Source organism: Diplotaxodon limnothrissa, linkage group LG11, assembly GCF_057381915.1.
Source record: "Diplotaxodon limnothrissa isolate DT_005_m linkage group LG11, D_limnothrissa_male_GT1.1, whole genome shotgun sequence".
Lineage (NCBI taxonomy): Eukaryota > Metazoa > Chordata > Actinopteri > Cichliformes > Cichlidae > Diplotaxodon > Diplotaxodon limnothrissa.
The window spans coordinates 32,836,835-32,862,488 of record NC_140606.1 but is presented as its reverse complement, the minus strand read 5'-3'; the positions used below and the strand labels follow the sequence as shown (position 1 = coordinate 32,862,488).

Genomic DNA, 25,654 nt, shown 5'->3' with positions numbered 1-25,654 from the left:
GCTCGCTGACAGAGTCGGAGAGATGCACAGGACGGACAAGAGTCGCGGACGCGCTCTGAGAAGTGGATAATAAAGGTAGGATTTTGCACGTTTTTGTAAAACCAATACGTGGTGGTGATATATTTTCTGAATCGCCACCATGTGTGATAGTTAGTTTACGTGTCCTACATGTGGAGCGAAAATGCAAAGGAACTGGTCATTTACAGCGCTTCGCATGCGCGCTGTGGGCTGCTTCTGTATCATAACTTTGCATAAGATTCAAAAAGAGCAAAAATATTACATTCCAAGAGAATATTAGGTTGGAGTGAAAAGTGATATCTGTGTTTTCTGGCGCTTTCCGAGGAGTGTGTGTGGCAGAAAAACAAAAGTGCTTTTTAATTAATTTTTTTAAATTATTTGTTGCTCTTGTTGTTGTTTGGGCTACATTTTATTTTCTCTCACTGGGCTGCTTTATTTTTTCTCTGTAACGACTGAAGTTTAAATAAAGCGAATAACAGCGCCTGTCTTGTCTCACGCAGGCACAAAAGCGAGGCTTTTGCCGAGGAACCCAGCTGAGCACCAAAGAGACAAGCAGAGCGCTGATGCACAAGCGAGAATAAAATCTCAGTTAGAGCTCCTAATGTTGTTGCAATCTCGTTTTCCGGGGAGTTTGAGGAAGTACTTAACGTTATCAGATAATTAATTAGACACCCTATAAGCCCGGAAATCAATTAATTCACAAATCAATAAATCTATAGTCTGGTGTAACAAGAGACCTTACAGACTGTTGGCCCAGTTGTCCAACAACAATAACAAGAGGAGACCAGCCACACATCACGGCAAGAAATACAACTTTATTTGTTGAAATTAACGATGGATGGGAGTCTAGGGGAGATGTCCCTCCACAGCCACTCTGATCTGGCTCACAGCCAGGATGGCAGGGCTATGCTGCACTCCCGGGACCTTTCAGCTGCTTTCCCCAGGCCTTCCCTTGGGGGCTCCTCCATGTCTCTGGAACCTGAGCCCCGTCCACCAGGCTTCGATCACTCCATGTCAGCACTGGGCTACAGCGGCGACTCCCCATCCAGCTCTGGCAGCACATACACTACCCTGACCCCCCTGCAGCCCTTTGACGACAAGTTCCACCACCACCATCACCATCACCCCTGTCTCCCTGTCAGCAATGTTATTGGTAGCTTTACCCTTATGCGTGAGGATCGAGGCCTCAGCACCAACTTCTACAACCCTTATGGCAAGGAACTGGCCATGTCCCAAAGCCTGTCGCCTCCATCCACAGGATCAGGCCTGGGTTCCTCCATGCATGGCTACGGAAGTCTGGGCAACAGCCCTAATGGTAACGGCAGTCAGATGCTCCCTGGTGGTTATGATGTACATGGAGGGAGCCTTTTCTGCCGAACATCGGATTTTGGCCGAGAGATGTCACCGCCAGGCCTAGGAGGAGGTGATGTTTCAGTGGGGCATCAGCTAAATAAAATGGAGACTCACCAGCATGCCCCAGGCCATCACCCACACATCTATAGCCAGCACTACCAGCCACACCATCACCCGAGCCAGCAGGCCACCAAGATGGGTGACCACCTGCACTCTTCATCGTCTGCTTCATCCTCACCCAGCGAGGGCATGCTGCTGGGCTCACAGGGCAGTGGAGGCAGCACTGGAGAGGAGATCAACACCAGGGATGTGGCCCAAAGGATCATCACTGAGCTGAAGAGGTACAGCATCCCCCAGGCCATCTTTGCTGAGAGGGTTTTGTGTAGGTCACAGGGCACACTGTCTGACCTCCTGAGGAACCCTAAGCCCTGGGGCAAGCTCAAGTCTGGCCGTGAGACCTTTAAAAGGATGTCCCGCTGGCTCCAGGAACCGGAGTTTCAAAGAATGGCCTCGCTCAGGCTGGAGGGTAAGATCTGGCTTTACTCTGTATTTTTTCCACACACACACACACACACACACACACACACACACACACACACACACACACACACACACACACACACACACACACACACACACACACAGAGGCTCAAACAGAAACCACAACAACAGACACGCTCACTCTCCTTGTTTTCCCCAAACGCCTCCCTTCTCCGTGTCTTCCAAAAAAAATCTCCTCTCCAGCAATCAGTATGCAGCTCAGGTTGGTACATGAGTAAAAGCAAAAGCATCATACTGATGTTTCCCTCCTTCCCACTGCTGTGAATGTACAACCGCTGTGTCTGTTGTCTCATCAGCCTGGGTAATAAGAACTTAGCAGCACATTAAGGTCAGTTTGATCAAGAACAGGCCATATGTGCCGTTCCTTTGTTTACTTTGCTCCCAAACAGTTCCTATTGATTTGTACAGTAGCTACAATAAAAAAAAACCCACAGACATTTGCCCTCCTCTTAAATGAACCATGAAGATCAGTGTGAGCAGCGATTGGCAATTTAATCGCTTTTGAGCCCACAAAATAATTTGCGCAGATATGCCATTCTGAAGCGATTGATTAATTTCAGCAGTGATTTATATCTGCTCAGCGCCTGACTCAAGTTGAGTTGGCAAGGTAACTGATGCAAATTAGACTTGAGCTTTTGCCAGACACCTTTTATCAACGTTGTCACTGAGGCAATTACTGCGGGGCTAAATACGGATGTTGTTCAGCTCTAAGGCAGCTCCTTCCAGGTTTCTCACATGTGGAAAAGAAGATGTTGCTGCTTAAGTGAGGTGCATGTAGTCATTAGTGCAGAATCACTCAGTCATATGGAAAATTTGACAACAGTTTTGAAAGTTAATAGAATTTAGTTACAAAGTAAAAAAAAAAAAAAAAGTTTTTTCCAATGTAGAACACCAGCTTTCTTCTTTTGCTATGATTTGCTACATCTTTTCAGTTAAATAAATATCATAATAATAATATTTCATTGTAATTATTTCTTGCTTTTTATACAGATTTCATGGCAAATTTTAATTATTACTAGTATTATTTTTTAAAGGCACATTACAGTGTGCTGCTTGCCATTTAATATTCTTTGGGGATGTGGATTCAAGACGTGACAGCACGCCGTACAGTGCCGTGTTACAGTGTAGTCCCTCCACAGGGACCTAAGACCCATCTGATACACGCAGCACAGAAAGAGATCCAAGTGAACGCGGTAATATGAGATGAGCATAGACGAGTGTGTATCTGCAAGTGGTCGGCTCACTGCGGGGGTCTGTGAGCTGTACGTGTGTGTGAGCCTCCCCACTTGATCACCGCTTCTTTCGTTTCTGTTGGCAGCTCGACTGATTAAGCCGAGCAACACAATAGGGTTCATAGGTAATGATTGTGCGCTCTTGCAATCCCTTCACAATTATTGATCTTTGATTGTTCAACTCTGAGAGCACATGTGTACATCCTCCATTCAGCAAAACGTTAGCGCAATCACAACCAAACCTCTTTTCTAAAGATTAGTTATCTTGGGTTTTGCTCTGTAATTTGACCCAAACGCCGTTTGATTAATCCCATCCCGTGATGTGTGAATGCTTTGTACGCAAAACACCTATTATCTCCCCCACGAAAAGGCAAATCTTCATCATGATAAATCAGCCCTTTGTTCTTTGGAGCAGATTTAATCATCGTTCTTTCTTTATGTGCAGCATCCTTGTTTCTTCATTGTCACAAACACAAACATTATTTTTAACGAGTCAGACCGCCAAGTCCGAGCAGCCGATCAATCAGACTCATAAAAAATTAAAGTCCCTACACAGAGAAGCGTACTAATGTTTGACAATGCTCCTACTCTCTCTCTCTCTCTGCTCTCACACTCTCTGAAATTGCATATTTAGTTCTTGGCAAAGCCACAATTTGGACAGCTCGGCACTTTTCTACATAACCTACTTTCCGAAGGGGGTTGTTGTGTTTTCCCCCCCCTGGCCAACCCCCTTTTGTTTAATTACAAGCCTCTATTGATTTCCATGGGAAAGAGCAGCACGCTTTGCCCACACACACCTCGGCCGCATCGGCAAATCGAGACTGGAATTAGAATGCGCGGTGCCCTGTGCTCCCCAGTCTGAAGATAGCTCAAGTGCTCTCTGCTTCACGCCTCAAGTTTTAAGATGATCCTCCTTAATGCAGCACTTGCTTAAATACATAGAAGGCCCTTTAGTGTCAGCCAGAAGCACTGTTATTTCCATAATGTCTCTTCTATAGAGGGCTGCAGAGCTCTCTCCAAAGCTTGACGCACCGTAATTGTGGAATTTAGTTGCTGCCATTTTGTATTTTCATATGTCTTTTTTGCAGAAACCTTTTGGTAAAAATGCTGTGATCCCTGGGATTTATCTGCAGTATCTTGTGTGTGTGCTGTATGGATTACTGCACTGTATATGAGATGCATCTCCAGCCCAACCTCAGGCTGTGGAGGAGGCAATCAGGATTTAGTCAGAGAAGAAGGCAGGATAAAGACCACACAGCCTTGCTCTGACACTTAAAGTCAAGGAGGGGGGATCAGAGACTATAACTTTAAAGATGATGGCCGAAGCCCTTGTCTAAAGGTCTAAATGAATAAGAAAGGTCAATGCGGTTTACGTGTCAGCTCCAGTGCCCGCACCACCCCCACAGTAATGAAAGCCACAAAGCCTTGTCCACCGCTCGCTGCGTACAGTTCACGTTTTGCTAGCGAGGCTCAAAGGTCAAACCCAATGCCATTTGCATATCAGGAATTGCAAACAGGCCGGCGTGACCTTAGCTGTGCAACATCAAACAAACAGGGTTGTTGTTTTTGTTGTGTTGTGTTGTTTTTTTTTTTTTATCTGACTCTTGCAGCTCCCCCCACTCTGGCGCTGAAGGGGTTAACCAGCCTCTGTGGGTCGAGGAGTCTGAGCTGCACAGATTTAATCAATAATTTCTATCAGCCCCTGGCCCAAGAAATCAGCAGGGGGTGGGCTGGGGCTGGGTGGGGGTGGGGGGTGGAGGGGGTGTGGAGGGAGAGGACAGGGAGGGGAGTGGTGGTGGTTGTGAGGGGGGGGGGCTGAGACGCCAGGGGGTAGGGAAAGGGCTTTCGATCACGTTTCAGCAACACGAGACAGGGGCATACATCATGATTAGGGGCTGTTCCCACGATCATAAGAAGCCTATAGGGGAATATTTATGTCTCCAAGAGTAGCCCCGGTGCTGGGGATTTATAGCATGGTAATTGTGAGCCTTTTACACATGATTACAGCATAAGGAAGCATTTACTTAATGGTCGGCGTTATGATCGTCAGTAAGGGAGAGAGCTGAGGATAGGATGGCGGCGAGGAGGAGGAGAGCGGCAGGACACGGCAGCTCCTCCAACGAGCCATAAATCCACGCTACAAGCGAGCTAGCCAGCACTATCATGTCATTCCTTTCATTACTACATGAGCTCATAGTGCACCACTGTATATACATTCCATAGCTGCAGCTCACATCCCAACACCCCCAACCCTGAAATATTGACCGTGGTGATGGTATAACTCATATGAAGAATGCAGCACAAATACTATATATATATATATATATATATATATATATATATATATATATATATATATAATTTCACTTGTGGTGATATTGACATGTTGCTGACATCTCGGCCTGTTCAGATTTTAATGAGACGTGGTTCGATAACTCTCAGAAATGCAAACGAGCTCTGGATGCCTAAAAGCTAACAGGCCCCTGTAATCTCAAGTTGACAAGAGTGCATCCCCGAGTCAAAACACTTCCTTCAGATAATGATTTTAGAGGAGAATGTTCACAGGGAATTCATGGGGAGATTTATTCATGTCCAGTTGAGTACTTAAGTTTCAGAAACTCAGCTGGATGTTAGAGCAATCAAAGCCAGACGGTGCGAAGTACACACACACACACACACACACACACACACACACACACACACACACACACACACACACACACACACACACACACACACACACACACACACACACACACCCTTTAGACCTGCGTCTAATTCTGCTGTTGTGATTGCACTCTGTGAAAAAAAAGATGGCGGTGAGGTCACACTTTTTCCTAAAACGCTCTGCTAATGAGAGAAATTTGCCACTGTGCGTTTGAAGAGTGAAAAGACAGTCATACAGTTAACATCAGCAGCACCCCTCAGTATGTGAGATGTTTCTCAATGGGAAACTGTGAGCCAATCAATTGGACGCGTCAGTGCTGTTGTGAGAGCAAAAGGCAGCATCTGTGTTTTATATAATGTATGTTTGCAGCGTGAGTTGGGTTGTGTTTCTCCGTGTGTTAGGGTTTGAAATATTGGATCTCAAGGTTATTGCGAGCTGAAATCTCCATATAATCACATATTTTTTTTGTCAATAATAGAACTCCATACATATTTCTCTGTGTTTTCTTAATATAAGTTAAAAAAAAATCTGCCTGTGCAGCAGGATTATTTCAACCAGCTTCAACACGAATACAGCTTATTCCTCTCTTGCTTGAAAAATGGTGTGTGTTAAATCTCGAAAAGAAAGAAAGAGTTTCTCTTTTCTTGCAATAAAAATGACACGTTTGTTACACTGAGGGCTGTTTTGGTTGGCTAAATGCTCAAAAAGCCCAAAGAGCATGTGTAACCCCAGCATCTTATCTTTCTGAGATCGAGAAAGCTTCTGACACAACATGCCAAATAACATGCATATCTAATATCATACCTATTAGAAGAATTCATATTTTATACCCCCCCTGAAAAAAAACCCACTCTCTATATAGGCACTAATCCATCTGTCCTTGCTCATTTGTGTGTGTGTATTTGTGTCTTTGTGTTTTTTGTGCACGTACACCAGTGTGCTTACACTTAGAAATGCATTTGATACCATCAGCAAAATAGTCGCCCAGCAACCGCACAGTGCTGATTGAAACCTCTTAAAAGTGTGCATTTAGGTAATTGCACGACTCTCCCAAATATGTTTTAGCCCACTTAAGGCTTCTAAATGCCCTGGGCAATGCCGACTCTGCTTGTTTCACTCACCCCTGACGTAACCTGCCTTTAATAGAAAATAAATTAGTTCCCCCTAAAGTGATTATTACTCACTCACTGCCGCCACATGTAAATGACTTTTATGAGAAACTAATGATGTTGAAGTGTCCACTAAGGGAAAGGAAAGAGTGGAAGTGGAGGGAGATGGTTAGAGAAAAAGAGCGGGATGGAGGGTGGGAGGGAAGGGAGGAGAAGTTGGCTCGGTACACAAAGGCAGAGGTTGGTGTTGTGTTTCCTGTAAATACAGAATTACAGCGTGTTAGAGGTGAAAGGTTCAGCGATGGATATGCAGAGGAACATGCAGCCTGAATTCAAAATGCTCGTCTGATTCTCAAAATGGATCTGAGCTCAGCCCACACGCATCAGGCTATTTTTCTCTCTCACTAAACAAAACTGTTCTTTGCACTCTTTTTTTTCCCTTCAAAATAAATTTCAGACTTTTTCGCTAGAAAATATCGATTATATAATTGGGCGGGCTGCCGCAGCTAGAGTGGTGTTTAACCCAGACCCCGGGATTTTATTTTGTGGTTGTTGTACGCAAGACTTAGATTTAAAAAAGAATCACCAGAAGACTTAACTGTTACTGTAGATTGGATTTGGATAACTTTGATACTGGACAAATGCTGCTAAAGCTTTTTATCTTCTGAGGACTAAAGATGCAGAAATAAATAAGGGAGAGTCTAAGAGGGACAAAACGTGACATTTGATGTGATGAAAGGTTATATTTCAAATTTTTAAGGGGAGAAATTTGATATACATCTGTTTTTGTGTTTGAATTCAATTTTTGTTTGGAAGATATTGCCATTATCAGTGCAACACCAGATTTAGTTTGTCTCCAGGCCATATCTATGTAAAAAATTAGACCATTTTCCAAAATGTAATTAAAGGGAATAATGAAAAACATCATGGAAGACTTCAGGACTTTGGTCTGGATGTAGTTATATGTTTTTTTCTCCCTAGCAGCTTAGAGCAGCTCACTGGTAATAAGATGTGATAGGTTGAACATCTTGATTCCTTTACTGCACAGTGAAACAAGTTGCTGATTCATCTCTTTTAACTAATCAAAGTTGCTTAGCTAATCTGTTTTCTTTCAACAAATCCACTTTCCCACAGCTTAATCCATTTGTCCTAGTTAGCCAGCCAGTCTGTTAGCTAACCTGCTTCCCCTTTCCTTTTTTTAATTTATCTTTTATCCATCTGCCTGCAGCCTGCAAGCGTAAGGAACAGGAGCAGAACAAGCTGGAGCGCAACCAGGGCCCGAAGCGCACCAGGCTGGTGTTCACAGACCTGCAGCGGCGTACGCTTCTGGCCATCTTCAGGGAGAACCACCGCCCAACCAAAGAGCTCCAGGTCACCATTGCCCAGCAGCTGGGCCTGGAGCTCTCAACTGTCAGCAATTTCTTCATGAATGCCCGCCGACGCAACCTCAACAAGTGGGCAGACGAGGGCCGTCCTTCTTCCACCGGTTCCTCGGGCTCCTGCATTTCCTCCTCCGCAGTGTCCTGCAGCACGGCGTGATGCTAGACCGTCGCGGAGGTGCGGTGAGGAGGGCGCTGAGGGAGCAAGGGGGCACATAGACTGGTCTAGGCAGAGATCAGCCGTAATAAATGTCCTCCTCGTTATCAGAAGGAGAGATGGAGCCAGCTATTATAGATGAGTTTATGAAGATGAAGCATTTTTCCCAAACCAAAGTTAATTGCTCCCTTGAAAAGGAAGGGGCAATGCTTAGTGATATGATTGCAAGATGTGAGGTCTTGCCTGTATAGTCAAGGGTGCAAAGATGATTTGACTCAAAGAAGAGTCACACCCTTACATAGACACCATCTCATTGCATTATTATGATTATGTAGATTAGAGATAATGAGGGTATTGCAAATCAGGAGTAAGCATATTTTGGTGTACCTTCAAATCTTTTCTCATCTCTCCAAACGTGAAGAATCAAGAGGTGTCGTTTGCTCACATCTGGAGAGCTTCATTGTGTAACTTCCTAATCAAGTGATCGCCATCATCCGAAGACATTAATCCTTCCCCGATGTTATTGTAGTCCCTTTATTCCTCCAGAATCAAGGTGAAAGAGGAAGAAGAGGCATTTTTTTTAAGTCCTCTTTTTTTTTTCTTGGAGAACTGAATGCCCTTTTCTTAGCATGTGTTTCCATGGTAATGGTTCCCAGGACTGTATGGCGTTGTTCCAAGCTTGGAGCCTGGAATAATCAGGAGGGTTCTGTAGCGCCTGTGACTCCCAATTGTCAATCATTTCCCATCAACAGGAGCCTCTTCTGTATTGTGTCAAGACGGTCCCACCTCGAATGAATCAGAGTTTTCAAGGGGGAATCGCGGCACATCTCACCGTATGCCAGGACAGAATCGATAAACACAAGTAGGACACAGAAACAGACTTGTTGGTGCAACCGTCTAGCTTTAAGACTCTCACTGAGCTTCCAAATTAAAGCTCCACAGCCATTTTTTTGGACTCCAAATCAAAAAGAAAAAAACCAAAACACACACACAAAAAAAACGAAAACAAAAACAATTTGAACACAAAGGCTCTCTGGAGAAGAGGTACACCTGACACAATGTATAGTGACATTGTAGTATTTTTTCCACTCATTTCCAAACAACTGTATACTCCTCCATTACAAAATCTTTTTTTTACAGATGTCTAGAAAATGGAGGAATGTGATTCTTTCCAATGTTTTTGTACAGATTTCAAGCACATCGCTCTATTTATAGTAACACGTTGGAAGTGTGGGGCAGTTTGTTTCAGCCCTGCTGACGTACAAGGTCATTTTTTTGGTCCACAAAGGAATGGCTTTAACCATGCCTCCTTATAGCCAATAGATGAATCAAACCAAGAACTTTTCAAATGCAATTAATGATCTGATCAACATATTTATTACTGCATTTGTGTATTTATTGGTTTCCCTTTTTCTTTCCTTTATTTATTTGGTTATTTATTTATTTATGCTATCTATATACTGTAAGTATTTATTTAACAATGCTCTGTATGTCTGTGTGAAACTGAAAACTTTTTGTGATGGGCACTTTTAGCTGTAGAATCCCATCGTAATACCAAAGATTAACATTGCCTCCCTGAATGTACGGCCTGAATCCCTAAACCCAGTACCCGATCCACCCGGATCCAGCCCGACCCACCCAGTGATGTTAAGTATCTCTCTATCTTTAAGGCCTGGCCCTTTTTGTTTTCTTTGTTTTGTTGTAGAATTATGGGGAATTCTTTACTCTTGCAAATGTCTCTGCTGTCAGCTCTTAACGCCAAGGCCAAAGCTTGTTTGAATGTTGTGATAATATTTATAATTAATAATACTACCAATAATGACAATAACAATAATAACAAAGATGATGTGGCATCCCATAGGCTCACAAGTTGCTTGTAAAGTTGTGTTCAGACCAATGCCATCTGGCAGAGTGCGTAATGTGTCTGGGGACCCACTTAAAGCACTGTCTAATGTTGCGTAAGTCCTTCGGGGTCACGCGCAAACATGCGTACTGTGCATTTGCCTGGGGAAATGCATGGTTATGACCCCCCACCCCGCCCAATCTCCCTCACCTAACCCCTTCCCCAGTGCAGTGCAGACACTACTGTCTATGTCCTTCTCAGTGTGATCTCACCGTCCACCACACGCAAAGGCTTCTGCTAGTTGTCTCAGTTCCAAGACGTTTAGTAGGGTTCACTCCTGACTCCTCCCGTGTTTTCCTCAACTTGAATTGAGATACTGGAGTTTTTTTCTGGGTTTGTTTGCTGTCCAATGTGATTCTTAAAGGGTGTTCCTCATCTTCCGGGGAATTGGATTTATGTACCCGTGGTTTTTAAGGTCTTTTGAAGGTTTTTCCCATTCTCGTTTTCTGGGAATCTTTAATTTCTTTTGTAAGATTCTTTAGTTTTATGACCTATGCCCTCTGCCATCCAAAGTTCAGTGTTTGAGAAGTCTTAGATTTTGTTGTAAGGCTTGTGGGGCTTGTCCCTGACCCTGTAAGAGCTTCATGGATCTTTCCAAATCATTTGGAGTTTTGGCATTTGTTCTAGGTCCTCCTTCCTTACCTGGATTTTCCATTCTGAATAGTGGGTGCTGAAATCAGGAGAAGTCACCTAAGATTTAATTTTCTCACTCTCGACTAAATGCTGCCCAAGTGTGGCAAAGCTAGATTTGCCGTTTTCAACATTGACTCTTTCCCTGTCTCATTTTCTCTCCCTTTCTCTGTCTTTAACGTTGTAAGAGGCGGATTGCCGGGGCCCCCTTCACAGCGTGCACTTGAAAGACGGGTGGTCATGAAAGAGGCCATCGACTTTTTCGTGGACTTCAAAGGGGAGGCTTTTTTCATCCCGTCTCCTCTCTGGGTATCTGGTCTGGGGTCTGCTCTTGGCCAGACCTGTGGGCTTTAGGGGGCATTCAAAAAGGGGTGGGGGGAGATCAGAGAGGAGGCTGAATCGTCCAGAATGAGGATGGTGGTAGCAGTGTGTGCGGAGAAGTAGGAGGGGGGGTTGTTTGAGGAACAGGAGGTGTTGGAGTAGTGGGGCATAGAGCTGAATTAAACTTTAATGAGTAACAATTGTAAGCATGCTGAGAGCTACGGGGGGTGGCAGTGGGGTTGTGTGGCTGTGTCTGTACAGCGGTGAAAAAATTAAAAATAAAAGAGCTTGAAGGCTCTTCTGCTGATCTCTGCCCACTGCTGTCATTGTATCAAAGCTGAGGTGACACCTTTCAGGTTTTTCTTTGTCTCTCTGACTGCGAGTCTAAAATGGAGACAGTGCTTTTTGTATTGAGCCACCCTCTGCTCCGTGTCAAGCAGGGAAGCTCTTCCCTTTCTGTACAGAGGGTAGGCGGGAGGGAGGAGTGAATCCAGTTGGCTGCTGCAGGTGATCCGCATTGCCATTTTAGCCTGCGGCACCCCCTAGTGACTTTTCTAGAAACTTGACCCTGAGACAAGCCTGGCAGCCGAGGCCATTGCAGAGCAATTCTTAGGAGCGCGTTAATAATGAAATAGCAGAACTGAAAGCTGACATATACTTTCAGAATAAAAAATTTAAAAAGACCAAAAAAGTACTGTTTTTGATAACGTTTGAACGAAAAAACAACCAAAGATCAATGAGTAACTGCTGAATCATTATGTAATGTAGGTAGTTTTAGCAGTTCCTCATCAGAGCTACCGTAGCACTCAGAGGATTCAAAAAAGCACCAGTGGGGTTCCGTGTGCTGGTTATTTATGTTGCATAAATCAGTATTATGTTGAGCTGGAACTGAGAAACTGACATGAAGCAGTGTCTTCAGATGAAAGTCTTTTGACCCCAGTGTCTCCCCCTCTGTCCCTGTCTTCTCCCGTGTGCGTACATGAAGACTTTACCCATCTACCTCAACTGTGTGAGATGTTGTGTGGCAAAAATGTTCCTTAACCAAAGAATCCATTCTGTCAGGGTGTCTGTCTATCTATCTATCTATCTTGTCTGTTCATCCGTCTCTTCTTCTTCATGCCTTTTACTTCTTCAAACCAAATGTGCTGGAATCAATCTGTGAAGGGGCTGAAGGAACCCCCTGTCCAGCCAAAGCTCAAGTCGAGTATGCTAGTGTCCCATTGATCCATGTTCTGTATATAAATAAAATCATTCTCAAGACCAAAAAAGAAGGAGGTGACAATCCAAGCAAGGAGGATCTTGCTGTAATCAACGTTGCCTGTTCCTTGTTTTCCAAAAGCTAGAATTATGCGAATTGCTGTAATAGAAAAAATAAACCCCAAATCAAGCACTCATCCTAACATAAAAAAAAGATCAGAGGAGACAGAAGCTATTTTTCCACATTTGTAAGCCACCCCTCCCACCTGTTTTTTTTTCAAAATGTTTAGTGTAGTTGAAATACTGTTCAATCCCACTGTTGTAAGTAGGAATTAATAAGATCCATACAAAAAGCTTTAAACGGGAAAGAGCTGAGGGAAATATCTGACTGAGTCTGACTTTCCCCAGCTTGGACTCGACCCACCATGCTTTATTGTGCCATTCTTGTCCATGTGTTAGACTTACTAATGAATGTGGCTAACCAACCAAAGGCTTTAAAAAAAGATATACAAAACTTTAAACGTCAATCATGGTGGGACATTTTGTATCAACAACTAAAGAAAATCCCTTTGAATACCTCATGTGAAAATTGTTTGTTGTGATGTTGCACTAAAAAAAATAAAAATGACTCATTTGTAACCCAACACTGCAGTCTGTTGACTTTATTCTGACCTTGTTCAAGATGTTGGCAGGAAAGATATGTGGGTTTTAAAGGCCAACACCAATAGCTGCTCTGAAATCTGATTTATTTTTTATTTTGTCCAAAAACAAGAAAACACACTTACGAAACCAAGGCTTCCTTTTAAACGTCCTTTTTGTTTAACGAAAATGCTGTATAACATGCACAATTTAGTACTCAACCAGTTAAAACCCTCAACATCCCAGGCATGTTTACATAAATACATATCCCCCTTTTGTCAGGTCTGTGATGGCAGACTGTGTGGGGAGTGTGGACCCAATTGCAGAGTAAGGAGGACTGCAGTCAAAAATGAAAGTGAGCTTTTTATTTTTGACTGCACAAAATACAACCAAAGCAAAAGGGAGACTAAGATTAAATCAACAAAAACTAAACACAAGGTACCTGGAACAAGAAAACCTGAGACTTGAAACATGACGGATGATGAACATGACGAGGATCTGACGAGGGACAAAGGGACAAACTCACACAATAAAGATACACAAAGGCAAAAGAGAGGGAACGAAACAGAACTAACTAAAAGTAATTAAGAACCAGAAATCTAAATGATTAAACCAGGAAACTAAGTAATACCAGAAAAGGGCTAAGAAACATAAACCGCTACCATCGTAAGAAAACAAGACCAAAAGTCCAAAGACATAAACGCAGTAACAGACACAGCACCATGACACCCTTAAAGTTAAATATTATAATTCCGTGTTCATTATTTTGTGAATAAGGAACCAGATTTTTGGAAAATGTTTTATTTTTACATTGAGTCTGATTACATAATATAAGTGTCAACAACAAAGCAGCAGTACATGTTGTGTTGTGAATTTAATCTTAATCTCACTCATGTCATAAAATATACAGTAGTCCAGCGCTAAACATCCAGTACATTCACAACTTTTTACCACAGATATAGAAAGATTTTTAATTAAACCTTGTAACCTTGAACAAATGTCTATACTTCTGGTAACCCCCTGATTTAGTAGTTAATGCTAACCAAAGTAAACATTGGGGGATAAATATTTTTCTTTAACTTGTGAAAAATCAAATCTTTTAAAGCAATTGCTGAACCTTACCTTTCAAGGAGAAAAGTAGTTTGAACTTTGATAAGCGGGTATACCAAAAATGTGTGTACTCACACACAGAGATACACACATTAGCATTTCCACAATGTCACACGCCAAATAAAGTCAGTGATAATGATTCCTCCTCAAGATATAATTTTTCAAGAGAAGCACCAAAAAGTGTTAGTTTGAAGCTGTAGTTTTTGAAGACTTAATAAAAAAAGTCATAAATGATATATTCATTTATATTCATTTTGCAAGAGATTCATTTCAGTTCCCTCTGCAGTTACATGACGGGGTAGCAGGCATCCAGAGCAATGCCACACTGATCATTCTGGTTGCGTGCCATCCGGATGTATCCCTGATCTCCGAAGGAAGTTCCCCAGCTGGAGAGTACAAAATAATGAATTATCAGATAAATGTAATTAAATGTTTTAAAACTTCACATTTTGTTATTGATGTATTAAATCATTCTTATCTTGTTTTTTTGACGTTTTTATTAAAAAAGAAAACAAAAGAAGATAAAACCAGGTCCAGTGGATGATTAAATGCTTGTTCATATGAATTCTAAAAATGAAATGACTTCAGCAGCTGGTACATTTGTTTTTTCATCTTTGAATAAACATTAACAAAACTGTCTTTCTTCCTACTTTTACATCTAACTCAGTATAGTTTATGTTTAAGTATTAACAAAGGACAGGGATGTCATATGAATGGATGTGTCCATTAGTCGAACCTCAGATACAGGAGGAACAATGCATTTTTTTGTCCTAGTCGTGGAACACTTGACCAGCTCTTGGTCTGCAAAGCCGGCAATAAGTTGGACTTGTTCCTGGTGGGTGGTGGGCTTTGCCAGGGCAGCCCTTAGTCACCTATTCTGTTCATAATTTTTATGGACAGAATTCCTAGGCGTACCCAAGTGGCAGAGGGCTTTCACTTGGGTGGTCTCAGAATGTCATCTCTGCTTTTCGCAGATGATGTGGTTCTGTTGGCTTCATCGGGTGATGGCCTCCAGCTCGCCTTGGAATGGTTCGCAGCTGAGTGTGAAGCTTTGGGAATGAGAATCAGCTCCTCCAAATCTGAGGCAATGGTCCTCAGCCAGGAAAGGGGTGGAGTGCCCACTCCGGGTCAGGGACAAGTTCTTGCCCCAAGTGGAGGAGTTCAAGTACTTGTTCACGACTGATGGGAAAAGGGAGTGGGAGATCGACAGATGGATTGGTGCTGCGGCTGAGTGATGCGGACGCTGTATCGGTCTGTTGTGGTAAAGAGAGAGCTGAGTGTAAAAGCAAAGTTCTCAATTTGCCGGTCAGTCTACGTCCCTACCCTCACCTATGGTCACTAGATGTGGGCAGTGACCGAAAGAACGAGATAAAAGAGGCAGAAATGGGCTTCCTCCGAAGGGTGGCTAGCCTCCCTCTTATAGGGTGAGAAGTTCAGCCATCCGGGAGGGGCTCAGAGTAGAGCCGCTGCTCCTCCACAACAAAAGGAGCCAGTCGAGGTGGTTCGGGCATCTGACAAGGACGCTACCTGGGTGCCCCCCTGGGTGAGGTGTTCGGGGCATGTCCCACTGGGAGGAGGCCCTGGGGCAGACCCAGGACACTCTGGAGAGATTATATCTCTCGGCTGGCCTGGGAAAACCTTGGTATTCCCAGGCCAGGTCAGTTTTTGCGTGTTGATGATATGTACTTTTTAAAAAGCCTGACTTCTCTCTTTCACTTCTTATTTGTCTTCTAGAGTCCTCCAGTATGCACCACATTAGTGAACAGATGGTGGAAGACAATAGAGGCCCTGTCCATGAAATCACTTTGTATATAAAAGCCAGATTCAAGAGAAATCAGTGAAAATGTCTCACCTGTTCTTTATGAGCCAGTAGTCTTGTCCATTCAGAGTGCCGTAGCCCACAGCTAACACAGCGTGATTCACATTCTGAGTGCATGATGGGTCATTATACACTCCTGAAATTATAAGAAGAAATGATCAATCTGATTAAAATTTTCTAAGCAGCCATAAATAATAATTTCCAGGAAAACTGAACTCAAATTTGTCTTCTAAAAAACAAAAAAAAAAACCTCCTTCATCCTCCAAACATTTTAAAACTGTTTTTCCATTTACTTTGCATCTGATGAGGTGTATCTTACCACTCCTATATAAAATAAACGTGGGCCGCCTAGCATCAATTCCCACTGAAATGGGTCCAATGGTAGCAAGACCCTGCTTCAGAGCGTTCTCGTCCCCTTCAGGCAGACACTGGTAACTGGAGCAGTTGGCAGCACGGGTTGCTGGGTTGTAGTGGCACTGATCATCCTGAAGTTAAAGAAAAAAATGTTAAAGGATCTGATGCAGTCAGGAAAGAACTTCATACACATTAAAAAAAAATCTAAAAATATTCTTGTTTTACAACATACAGGGCTGCCCTAAGGCAGAATTGGAGAATTGGGAGGGGCACCAACAAATTGAAAATATATTCATTAACTAGGTTTTTGAACTCAGTTAAAATCACTCCTTTAGTCTTGTAGGCTCTCCATTGATTGGACTGCATCTCACTTCTCAAAGGAATAAGTCAGTGGTGTCATAATTTGCACTTCAGGACAAAAATAAACCTAAAGACTGTTGCAAACTACATAGATATTGTCATAATTTCCATGCTTGATTTTTTTGGTAAGGATAGTCACTGAGTATTTCACATTACAAAGTTCTTGTTTTGTTTTTGTTTTTTCGTTTTTTTTTTTTAATTTTCTTTTGGCTAAATTAAAAACATTGCCACCCCCGCGAGGCTGGAACAGTCTGTTGAATCGTCTCAGAACTGGCCTCCTCCACACAAACAACAGCGAACTACATAAAGCCTGGAGGACAAACATGTTGTCCGCTCCGATTAATTTATTGTTGCTCCAAAGAGACGTTAACAGCTGACCACAGACAAGTGTGAGTGTTGCTGTCTACAGCCTGAAGGATCAGACTCAACTTCTTGCTGGTGTTTATACACCCACCTAGGTGTCTCATACAGGGTTTTGTAAAGCTTGTGTTAGAGTCCTATGTTTAAATTTTTGTAAAAGTTTTGTAAAAGTTGGCTTGTTGGAACAGAATATACTGATTTCAAATTATTTAAACTCTGTTATTAATTGAATATAATATAAAGACGGTATAAACTAGGATTATATTAGGATTTTATTAAAAACATAACATTTCTTAATTAAAAGTTACAAATTGTTTTTATTTCTACACACATTTTAAACTAAGACATGTTTTTCTTTGTATAATCATAATATAATCCTAGTTTATGTTTATCTTTATGAGCAAAAAATAACTTTGCTACTGTCTACTCCATTTTTGTTGTAAATAATGAATTTTGATATTTGACCTTCTGTTAACGAAGAAGGAGATACACTTTATTAATCCCATTGGAAATTAGTCCACTGCATTTAATCATTCACTCAGTGAAGCAACCACCAATACAGTGTCCGGGGAGCGGTGTGTAGAGATGCTGAGGAAAGTACCTTTCTTAGGGGTACTTGCTTCTCATATGTTTAATATTTGTATTAATTATATTTGTCCCTACTAACCTGGAGATGGCTGATTAATGAAAGGAGGGTGACAGGGATTGTGATGAATTACTATTTTAACTGAGATTTTGTTTTTGCCTTGGAATTATCACTTAAATAAGTGCTGAATGTTCTTTTAGCACAGAAGTGTGCACATGAGGTCACACATGCATGTATGTTTACTTACATGTCCTGTATATGGGTATGAAGCATCAGAGTCAATTCCGTGGTTGTCGATGACATATTGGAAAGCTCGGTCTATGTAGCCTCCGTTGCAGCCTTCGTTACCATATTTGCCAGAACAATCCACCAGGTTTTGGGGACTGAGATCCACCAGCTTTCCTGTTGTCTTGGCTAACTGACCTTCCAGGGCCCCTGCAACACTGAAGGCCCAGCAAGCTCCACAAGCACCCTGAATAAAAAAAAAATTAAATGTCATGCTCATATTCTTAAGTCTTCCTCTAAATGTCCACTTTAAGAGCATAGAAGCACTTTTTATAACTCCAATTCCAAAAATATTGGACCGCTGTGTAAAATGTAAATACAAACAGAATGCAATGATTTTCAAATCCAATATTTCATTTATAGTAGAACATAAAAACTATTTCATACTATTTCATGTCAGATATTAGCTCATTCTACATTTCATGTTAGCAAACGTTGTCTCAAAAAATTTAGGCCACTGACAACCAAAGGCTGGGAAGGCTACAAAGAAACAGCTGGAAGAATACTTTTCAAATAATAAGGTTACTGGCAACAGGTCAGTAACATGATTGGGCATTAAAAACATCTTAGAGAGGCAGAGTTTGTCAGAAGTAAAGACTGTCAGGGGTTCACCAATTTTTTTCACCAAAAACTGCTTATATGAACTGTGAAATATTTTTAGAAGAATGTTCCTCAACATAAAATTGTAAAGACTTTGAACATCTCAATATCCTGTTTTCTAACATACATGATTTATTTTATAATCTTATCATATCATATAAAAAATGCAAAAATATAAATAAATAAATATGCACTGCTTTAAAACAGTGATGATTGCTATGTTCTAGTGTGAATACAGTACAGGTTTATGAGATTTGCAAATTATTGCGTTCTGTTTTTGTTTTTTTTCAACAGTGTTACACCTTTTTTGGGATGTAAAACTATGAAAAAACATAAAAAAAATAACAAACAAAAAAACCCCAGAGAACTTTCAGGGTTCAGTAAACGAGAGGCAGTCATCTTCTTCGTAGTAGTAAAAGTGGATATGGTGAAATTCTTCTCGTGCAAACATGAACTGATTCTTCTCAGCAGCACTAATACACAAACCCTGATATAAATGACCTCTTTTTTTTTACCTGCATCTTGACACTGGTGACATAACCCTTCTCTCTCCAGTCCACAGTGTCTGGTATGCCAGAACCTGATGCCCCTGCAAAGGGAGATGGCGCCCTCTGGATGCCAGTGGGAGGTTTGAGAGTTGCAAAAGACTGCAGGATCTCTTCTTCTGTCTATGAGGAAGAACACAAATTATGGAATGAGACACAAATATCTGTTACAATCAGCCTTTTCTGTCTGAATGCGGAAATTCCAGTTCATTTAATGGATGTGGGATTATTTTGACAGTTTTTTGATGTCGCTTTCAATTAAATAATAAAAAACACTTGACATTTTTAATTCATGAAAATGCTATATTATTATTTAAGTTTTTGTTGATTTTTGCTACAATCATTTTATATGTTCCCAAAGACTGGGAACATTTTAAAATATTTTTTTCCCTCAAACGAATTATTTGTTGATTGCGGATAACCTCTCCAGGACAATAAGAGCCTTTTTAATATTGATTGAATGGAGAGAGCAGTCAAAAAAGAGAACAGTTTCAGTTTGCTGCTCCTGCTGTTGCACGAGATCATATGTAAACAAATAACTACCATTTCAGATTTTCATGAGCACATATTAAAAAAATGCCCTGATAACACTCTTGACAGTATGCAAAATAAAACCAATGTGTTAAAAAAGGTAAACATGTTTCACTGTCCACTTTATATACAGTAATCTGTGTCTGTCCTTTTCAAATCTGATTCCTCTCAGGAATCACATTTGTTTCTTTTGGTATAGATGAAGTCAATAAATAAACAGAATGGACTCAGTTCTGTCTGAATGCTCAAAAACATTCTCCAACAAAGACTAAGGTGAAGCAGGTCACTGACCAGACAACGGTTGAGATTCCAGTATGCAGTCTGAGTGCTTTGGTTATTCATTAAGTTAGCTCAGGAATATACTGTAGGGTCTTGACTGGAGAATAGATCCTAGTCAGCCTGATGATTATTTGAGCTAAGAGGAGAAATCACCTCATTACTCCAGTCAAGTCTCAAAGGCCAGAACCAACACTCTGCAGCTAATCAGGAAAGAAAGGTTAGAAGAGCCAAAAGGTTAAAGGTAAAGCTTGGTGCTTTACCAGTTAATGTTGCTAATTTACATTCTGCAGAAAGTTAAAGCAAAGGTACCATAATTTATTTTTTGAATATTTGATAGTTTTTTTTAAACTCAGTTTAAGTGTTACCACAGCATATTGAAATGTTATGAATGCTAACTGAATAAATTAAGAGACCTGAGATAAAATTAGCAATGTGAAACTATACATGTGTGCCCCAACATATGTTTAATATTAGCCTGCTTGACTTGTATTTGTTTTTGTTAGAGGTATCTAGCCTGCATTAATTGATAAAGCACCCAAAAGACACTAAATACAAAATATGAAGACACTGAAACATGAAAACTGACACGGAACATAAAGACAGAGAAAGGGGAACTCAGAAAACAAAAATAGGGAAACCAGAAACATGAAGTGCCAGTAATCTGTTATCTATTCATAGCTACTCTTTAAGACAGATCAGCTTTAATTCTGTTGACCTTTTCAACATCATTAATACAATCACCATTAATGAATAAAAAATATCATAAGTCAAAAGCATTAATGAAGCAAGAGAGTGTCTCACCAGGTCTCCCATGTGATTCATGCCCAGTTCATAGGTGTGAAGTCCCATTGAGGCCTCCAAGTTGTGCACGGTAATCATCTTCAGGTTATTCTCCCACAGCTTGCGGCGGTGAGCATCCTCCACCTCACATAAAGAAAGAGCAGATGAGGTGAAAATGCCGTATAAGTTAATTATAAGCCTTGTGCAGAGTTTGTACATATATAACACAAAAAAATATTTATTACTACTACTTTTTGTCACATACATCTTTTTTGTAGCTCTTCCCATGTGTCTTCTTCCACAGCTCCCAGTGTGCGTCCAGTGTGGATTCAAACATGGCTGCTGCCCCGGCACACAGGGAGATGAGCAGCAACAGCAGGCCTGCAAACACACAAACATAGACGATGACACGAGAAGACAGGATGTCACCTGACCTTTGATGAGACTGATGCTCACTAACACACTGAGAAAACAACCTGCCTGGCAGAAAGTTCTGGTTTCCAGTCAGAAACAGACCTTAGTTTCATAAAAACCACACATAGAGACTCTGGCACGACACAGGCCAAAATATTTTCAGTGCTGTTTTACATACTAACAAAAAGAAAACAACAAAAAGATGGAGATAGGCGTTTAGTAACTCTAAAGGGTCAAAAGAGGCCACAATTATTTTTCTAGATACATCCATGGTTATTTTTCCCAAATGAAAAGGCATTTTTTTCACAATTTTACTGTCTCTAATTCTCAGAATGGGGACAAAACACACTTGTAAATATTGGTTTACGTCACTTGTTATCAGATTGCTGGCAATAAATCTAAACCAAACTGATCTAGGTCACCTCTGCGTCTCAGAAACAGGGCATAAACATATCAGCATGTACTAGAATCAACAAAAAGGTCTCAAAATACAAAAAGGGAGAGTGTTTGGAAAGTTTTCTTACAATGACTAAGATGAAATATACAAAACTGTAGACATTAAAGTGATTCCACTGAAAACTGCTGTTTGAACTCAGAGTTCAAGCATGTTACCAGGCTGTAATTGGTGCTGATGTTGTCTTCAGGGGTTTTATACCAAGGTGGCTCATTGGCCTCATCTACATAGCAAATAGTGATGTGTCATTCGCGAACGAAATTGCTCTTTGAGCCGACTCTTTGAAGTGAACGAGGCAAGGCGTGTTTTTCTTTTCTTTCTCTCACCCTTTCTCTCGCACTGTTTTTCCGCTTCACTCCGCATGCGAGCCTTGTGCTTGCGCTGAGCAGAGGGGGGAGGGGCGGTAGTTAAACTCGCAGTAGCACAGGAACAGAGCGGGAGGGCAAGAGAGCCAAGGACAACAACGTCACATCAGAAAGGTACAGTGATGGGAATAACGGCGCTACAAGTAACGGCGTTACTTTTTTCAGTAACGAGTAATCTAACTAATTACTGTTCCTATCGTTACAACGCCGTTACAGTTACTAACAAGAAAATGCGGTCCGTTACTATTTTTCAACAAACAGACGGTTGAAGCTGTGTTCAGCTTAGCATCTTATATCAGTTGCACGGAAGCAGCTGTAAGTAATCTGGGCGATACAGCTTTAAGCAGCTGCACGCGCTCCCGCGGACGGTAATCATGATCACTGTCTAGCACAACACCTGGAGCTAAGGGGGCAAAACAATGGCATGAGTGCTGCTGTTTGACTGAGGAAGAATAAAGTAGTCGTGGTAAGCCAATCACACGGCCACTTAAAGACAAAGCAACAAGGTGATATATACCAGTTTTTAAATTGTGTTGATAGGCCATGTAAAACCAGAGTCATGATAAACAATATATACGTGTGTTTTTTCCTCAATAGTTTCGTCACGTTTACTGTCTAAGGACAGCGCTAGCAAGCACGCTCTGCTTATGAGCAAAAAATAAAAAAACAAAACAAAAAATAGGGGAAGTTTTAGGAGTGACGCGGAGAGAGAGAGATAGATAGAGAGAGCGAGAGAGAGAGAGAGAGAGAGAGAGAGAGGGAGTTTTGAGATGTGAGAGATTAGTGACGTTTAGCGTGTTTGGGGTGTGTAGTTAATGTGTTGTCTGGTGTAGTTAGTGTGTAGTGTTGTGGATAGTTTTGTGTTGTGTGTCAGAACAATGAGGCGACTGTTTTTTTTTTGGAATGGCACAAATAATTTGTGTGGCATCTTATTGAATGCAGAACAGCTGATTGTTCTGTAAATAGTTTGAAATGGTTATTTAAAAAAATCAATGTAAAAGGTAAATGGATGCAAATAACTTTGTTGTTTGCAAAACTTGTGCATAGGATTTTAAAATTGACAATTTATATTTCCATTTAAAGTTATGAAATATGATTCATTAAACATGTTTGCGATTGTTAAAAAATATAACTTTTTCTTCTCTGATTTTATGTTCTTTGTCTGATTTTAGATCAATTGTGTTAATACAGTATGTCAAAATGAAAACATAACTGTAAATTCAGACACATGAGGTTGTGCTGAAAAGGATGATACCAAACAAGGTAAAGTAAATCGTTTTTAAAGGTGAAATGTGGAGGGAAAATCAAAAGTAGTTAAAAAATGGCCAATTATACCCTGGACCCCAGAGGGTTATATGTTTTTTTTTTGTTTTTTTGTTTTTTTTAAGTAATGCAATAGTTACTTTTCAAGTATTTAATTACTTTGAGAATATTGTAACTCAGTTACTAACTCAGTTACTTTTTTGAAGAAGTAACTAGTAACTATAATTAATTACTTTTTCAAAGTAACTTGCCCAACACTGGAAAGGTATAGTAACCATCCACAATTTTCAGTTGTGGATGATAAAGGATTCAGAAAGTTTATTCATGCAGACCTATATGACAGAGAATGTGGATCTTTTTGTTTTGCATATTTTAATCTAGATTTAATTGTGTTGTGGTTTGCGGTGTTTTGTGTTGTTTCACTTTAAAGCTGAAAGTTTAAATAGTTAAAAGTTGAAATGTAAATAGTTGTTCTTTTGTATTATATGATTTATTGATTACATTTTATGTGGAGTGAATAAACAAAAGTATATTTACGGTGGCCCCAAAACACGTGCAAACTCAAAACACAACAGAAGTGCTCCAGGATGCTAGGCACAGTGTTGAGCTTTTGTTACCTACACATGCCAAGAAGTACCAACGACTGGATTTGGTGTGCAACAGGTAAATGAACATTTTTTTTAAATTATTTGACTATATATGAGTGCTTGTGTATAAATACACAAACAATACACACATGCTTTCAATTGTGTAATTTAAGTGATCTAGATATCTCTGTTTTGGAAGTTCAGTTAACGCTAGAAATGTGTTTTGGAGTTTGTAAATGCTTCAGAGTTTTTACATGCTTTTTGAGTTTGTACAAGCTTTGTCTCCAAGGACCACCATTTATATTTATATGTAAATATATAAATAAATAAAACAACGTTGTTGTTTTTTTAATTACTAATTTCTTTTGTGCATGATTTTATATTGTTGTTGATAATAAATGAATTAAAGCAACAAAACAACCTGAAGAGTCGATTGGGAGCTGAAAGAGCCGGGTTTTTTTTTTTTTAGTGAGGCGAGTCGAAAGAGCCGGTTCTCTAAAAAGAGCCGGAATTCTCATCACTAATAGCAAAAGTCACTTTTAAAAAAAACAACTTTTTGCACAGATCACTGTGTCTTTAGGGTCACTGTGTTAAGATGAGTCTCAAGTATCACATCCACATATTTAAGGCTGTGCAAGTTTTCAAAATGACTCCACAGTCACAAGACCTGAAGTGAAACTTATGAAAACGCAAAAAGTACAGCGATGAATATGAAGCTCCACCTCTTATACCTGGTACAGTTCTCAACTGGGAAGAGGACCCTCTTCAAACAATACCGGTACATACAATACCCTCAGTGTATAACCTTAATTTAATATGATATATATAATATTTTTTAACGAGAATTTATAACTCATCAGGCTTCTCATACTAATGTATGCGATTTAAAGCAATTTAAGTAAGCCATCTACTCCGTTTGTACTTGGAGTTTTACCCAAAAGTGACTTTGACTGGCTCTTTTTTCCGCTTCGCTTTGTTGTCAGTTTCATAAATACAAATACAAAAACGAAGAATTCCGGTTTTATATTACTTTTAAATTGTTTTACTAAACAAATGCTACAGCGTAGTTGTACAACACAGCCTTCATTTCTATGGTGTAATTACATAAGAATATACTAAACATACACCGAGTGTGTTTGGACAATTTCTTTCTTTCTTTCTTTTTTATTTTTACAATTATTAAACATTATAGAAACACTTTACTTCACTGTGATGACATTATAACAAGGTTACAATGTATTTCTATCGTTGAACACACCTGCAGCCTGAACAAAGAAAAGTCTTTGAAAGCTACAAAAACGAAAGTAAACTAAATTATGAAGCTTTTTATGGGGCGATGTCCGCCTTTTTGTTTTACCAGCGATTAATATTTCTACTAAAGCTGTTAAAGTATTACTGGAAAGTGTTTCACTTGCCTTGATTAGTCGGACTCATCTTTGTTGCGCGGAAATTCAGTCTGACTGCGTTTCCTTGTTGCTATTATTTAAGAACGAAGTGTCACATGTTCTCTCGCAGTTCTTCCTCTTTCGAAAGTAAAAGCTACACCGTTTTCCTCACAGTGCAGGAAAGGAATAGTTGAACGCATAAGATATGAAACAGAAGGTAAACAAAAAACACTTATTCAGAGGTTTTCTCAAAAATTGAACCACACAATTGCACACTTTCGGAAAGTATGGCAAGTACACACACTCAGCATTTTATGCACATTAAAAGTGTCTTACTTCCCACATTTAGCCTTTTCATTACACCCTATGAGCAATCAAGTTTTTTTTAGTTTTAATTTATTAAGTTATTT

General features: G+C 40.5%; 2 protein-coding genes across 2 annotated transcripts; one reads left to right on the top strand and one right to left on the bottom strand.

The window, feature by feature from the left end:
• The first annotated feature begins 852 nt into the window (after positions 1-852).
• Positions 853-8,480, top strand: onecutl (one cut domain, family member, like). Its single transcript, XM_085365857.1, has 2 exons — positions 853-1,897; positions 8,170-8,480. Exons 1-2 carry the CDS (start codon positions 853-855, stop codon positions 8,478-8,480), a joined length of 1,356 nt encoding a protein of 451 aa, XP_085221983.1.
• A 5,749-nt stretch (positions 8,481-14,229) lies between these two features.
• LOC146623288 (cathepsin S-like) lies at positions 14,230-25,328 on the bottom strand. The gene is made up of 8 exons (XM_085365856.1): positions 25,275-25,328; positions 21,042-21,157; positions 20,798-20,920; positions 19,157-19,309; positions 18,004-18,228; positions 16,416-16,581; positions 16,130-16,232; positions 14,230-14,663 (listed from the first exon to the last, which is right to left on the bottom strand). The coding sequence occupies exons 1-8, from the start codon at positions 25,291-25,293 to the stop codon at positions 14,564-14,566; spliced, it is 1,005 nt and encodes a 334-aa protein (XP_085221982.1). The 5' UTR covers positions 25,294-25,328; the 3' UTR covers positions 14,230-14,563.
• Between the last annotated feature and the right edge of the window lie 326 nt (positions 25,329-25,654).

Coding starts and splice junctions, on each gene's coding strand:
- onecutl (XM_085365857.1), top strand. CDS start 853: ATGGATGGGAGTCTAGGGGAGATGTCCCTCCACAGCCACTCTGATCTG. Junction 1,898..8,169: donor GGCCTCGCTCAGGCTGGAGG/GTAAGATCTGGC, acceptor ATCTGCCTGCAG/CCTGCAAGCGTAAGGAACAG.
- LOC146623288 (XM_085365856.1), bottom strand. Junction 19,310..20,797: donor TGAATCACATGGGAGACCTG/GTGAGACACTCT, acceptor TCTTCCTCATAG/ACAGAAGAAGAGATCCTGCA. Junction 16,582..18,003: donor CATACCCATATACAGGACAT/GTAAGTAAACAT, acceptor CTTTAACTTCAG/GATGATCAGTGCCACTACAA.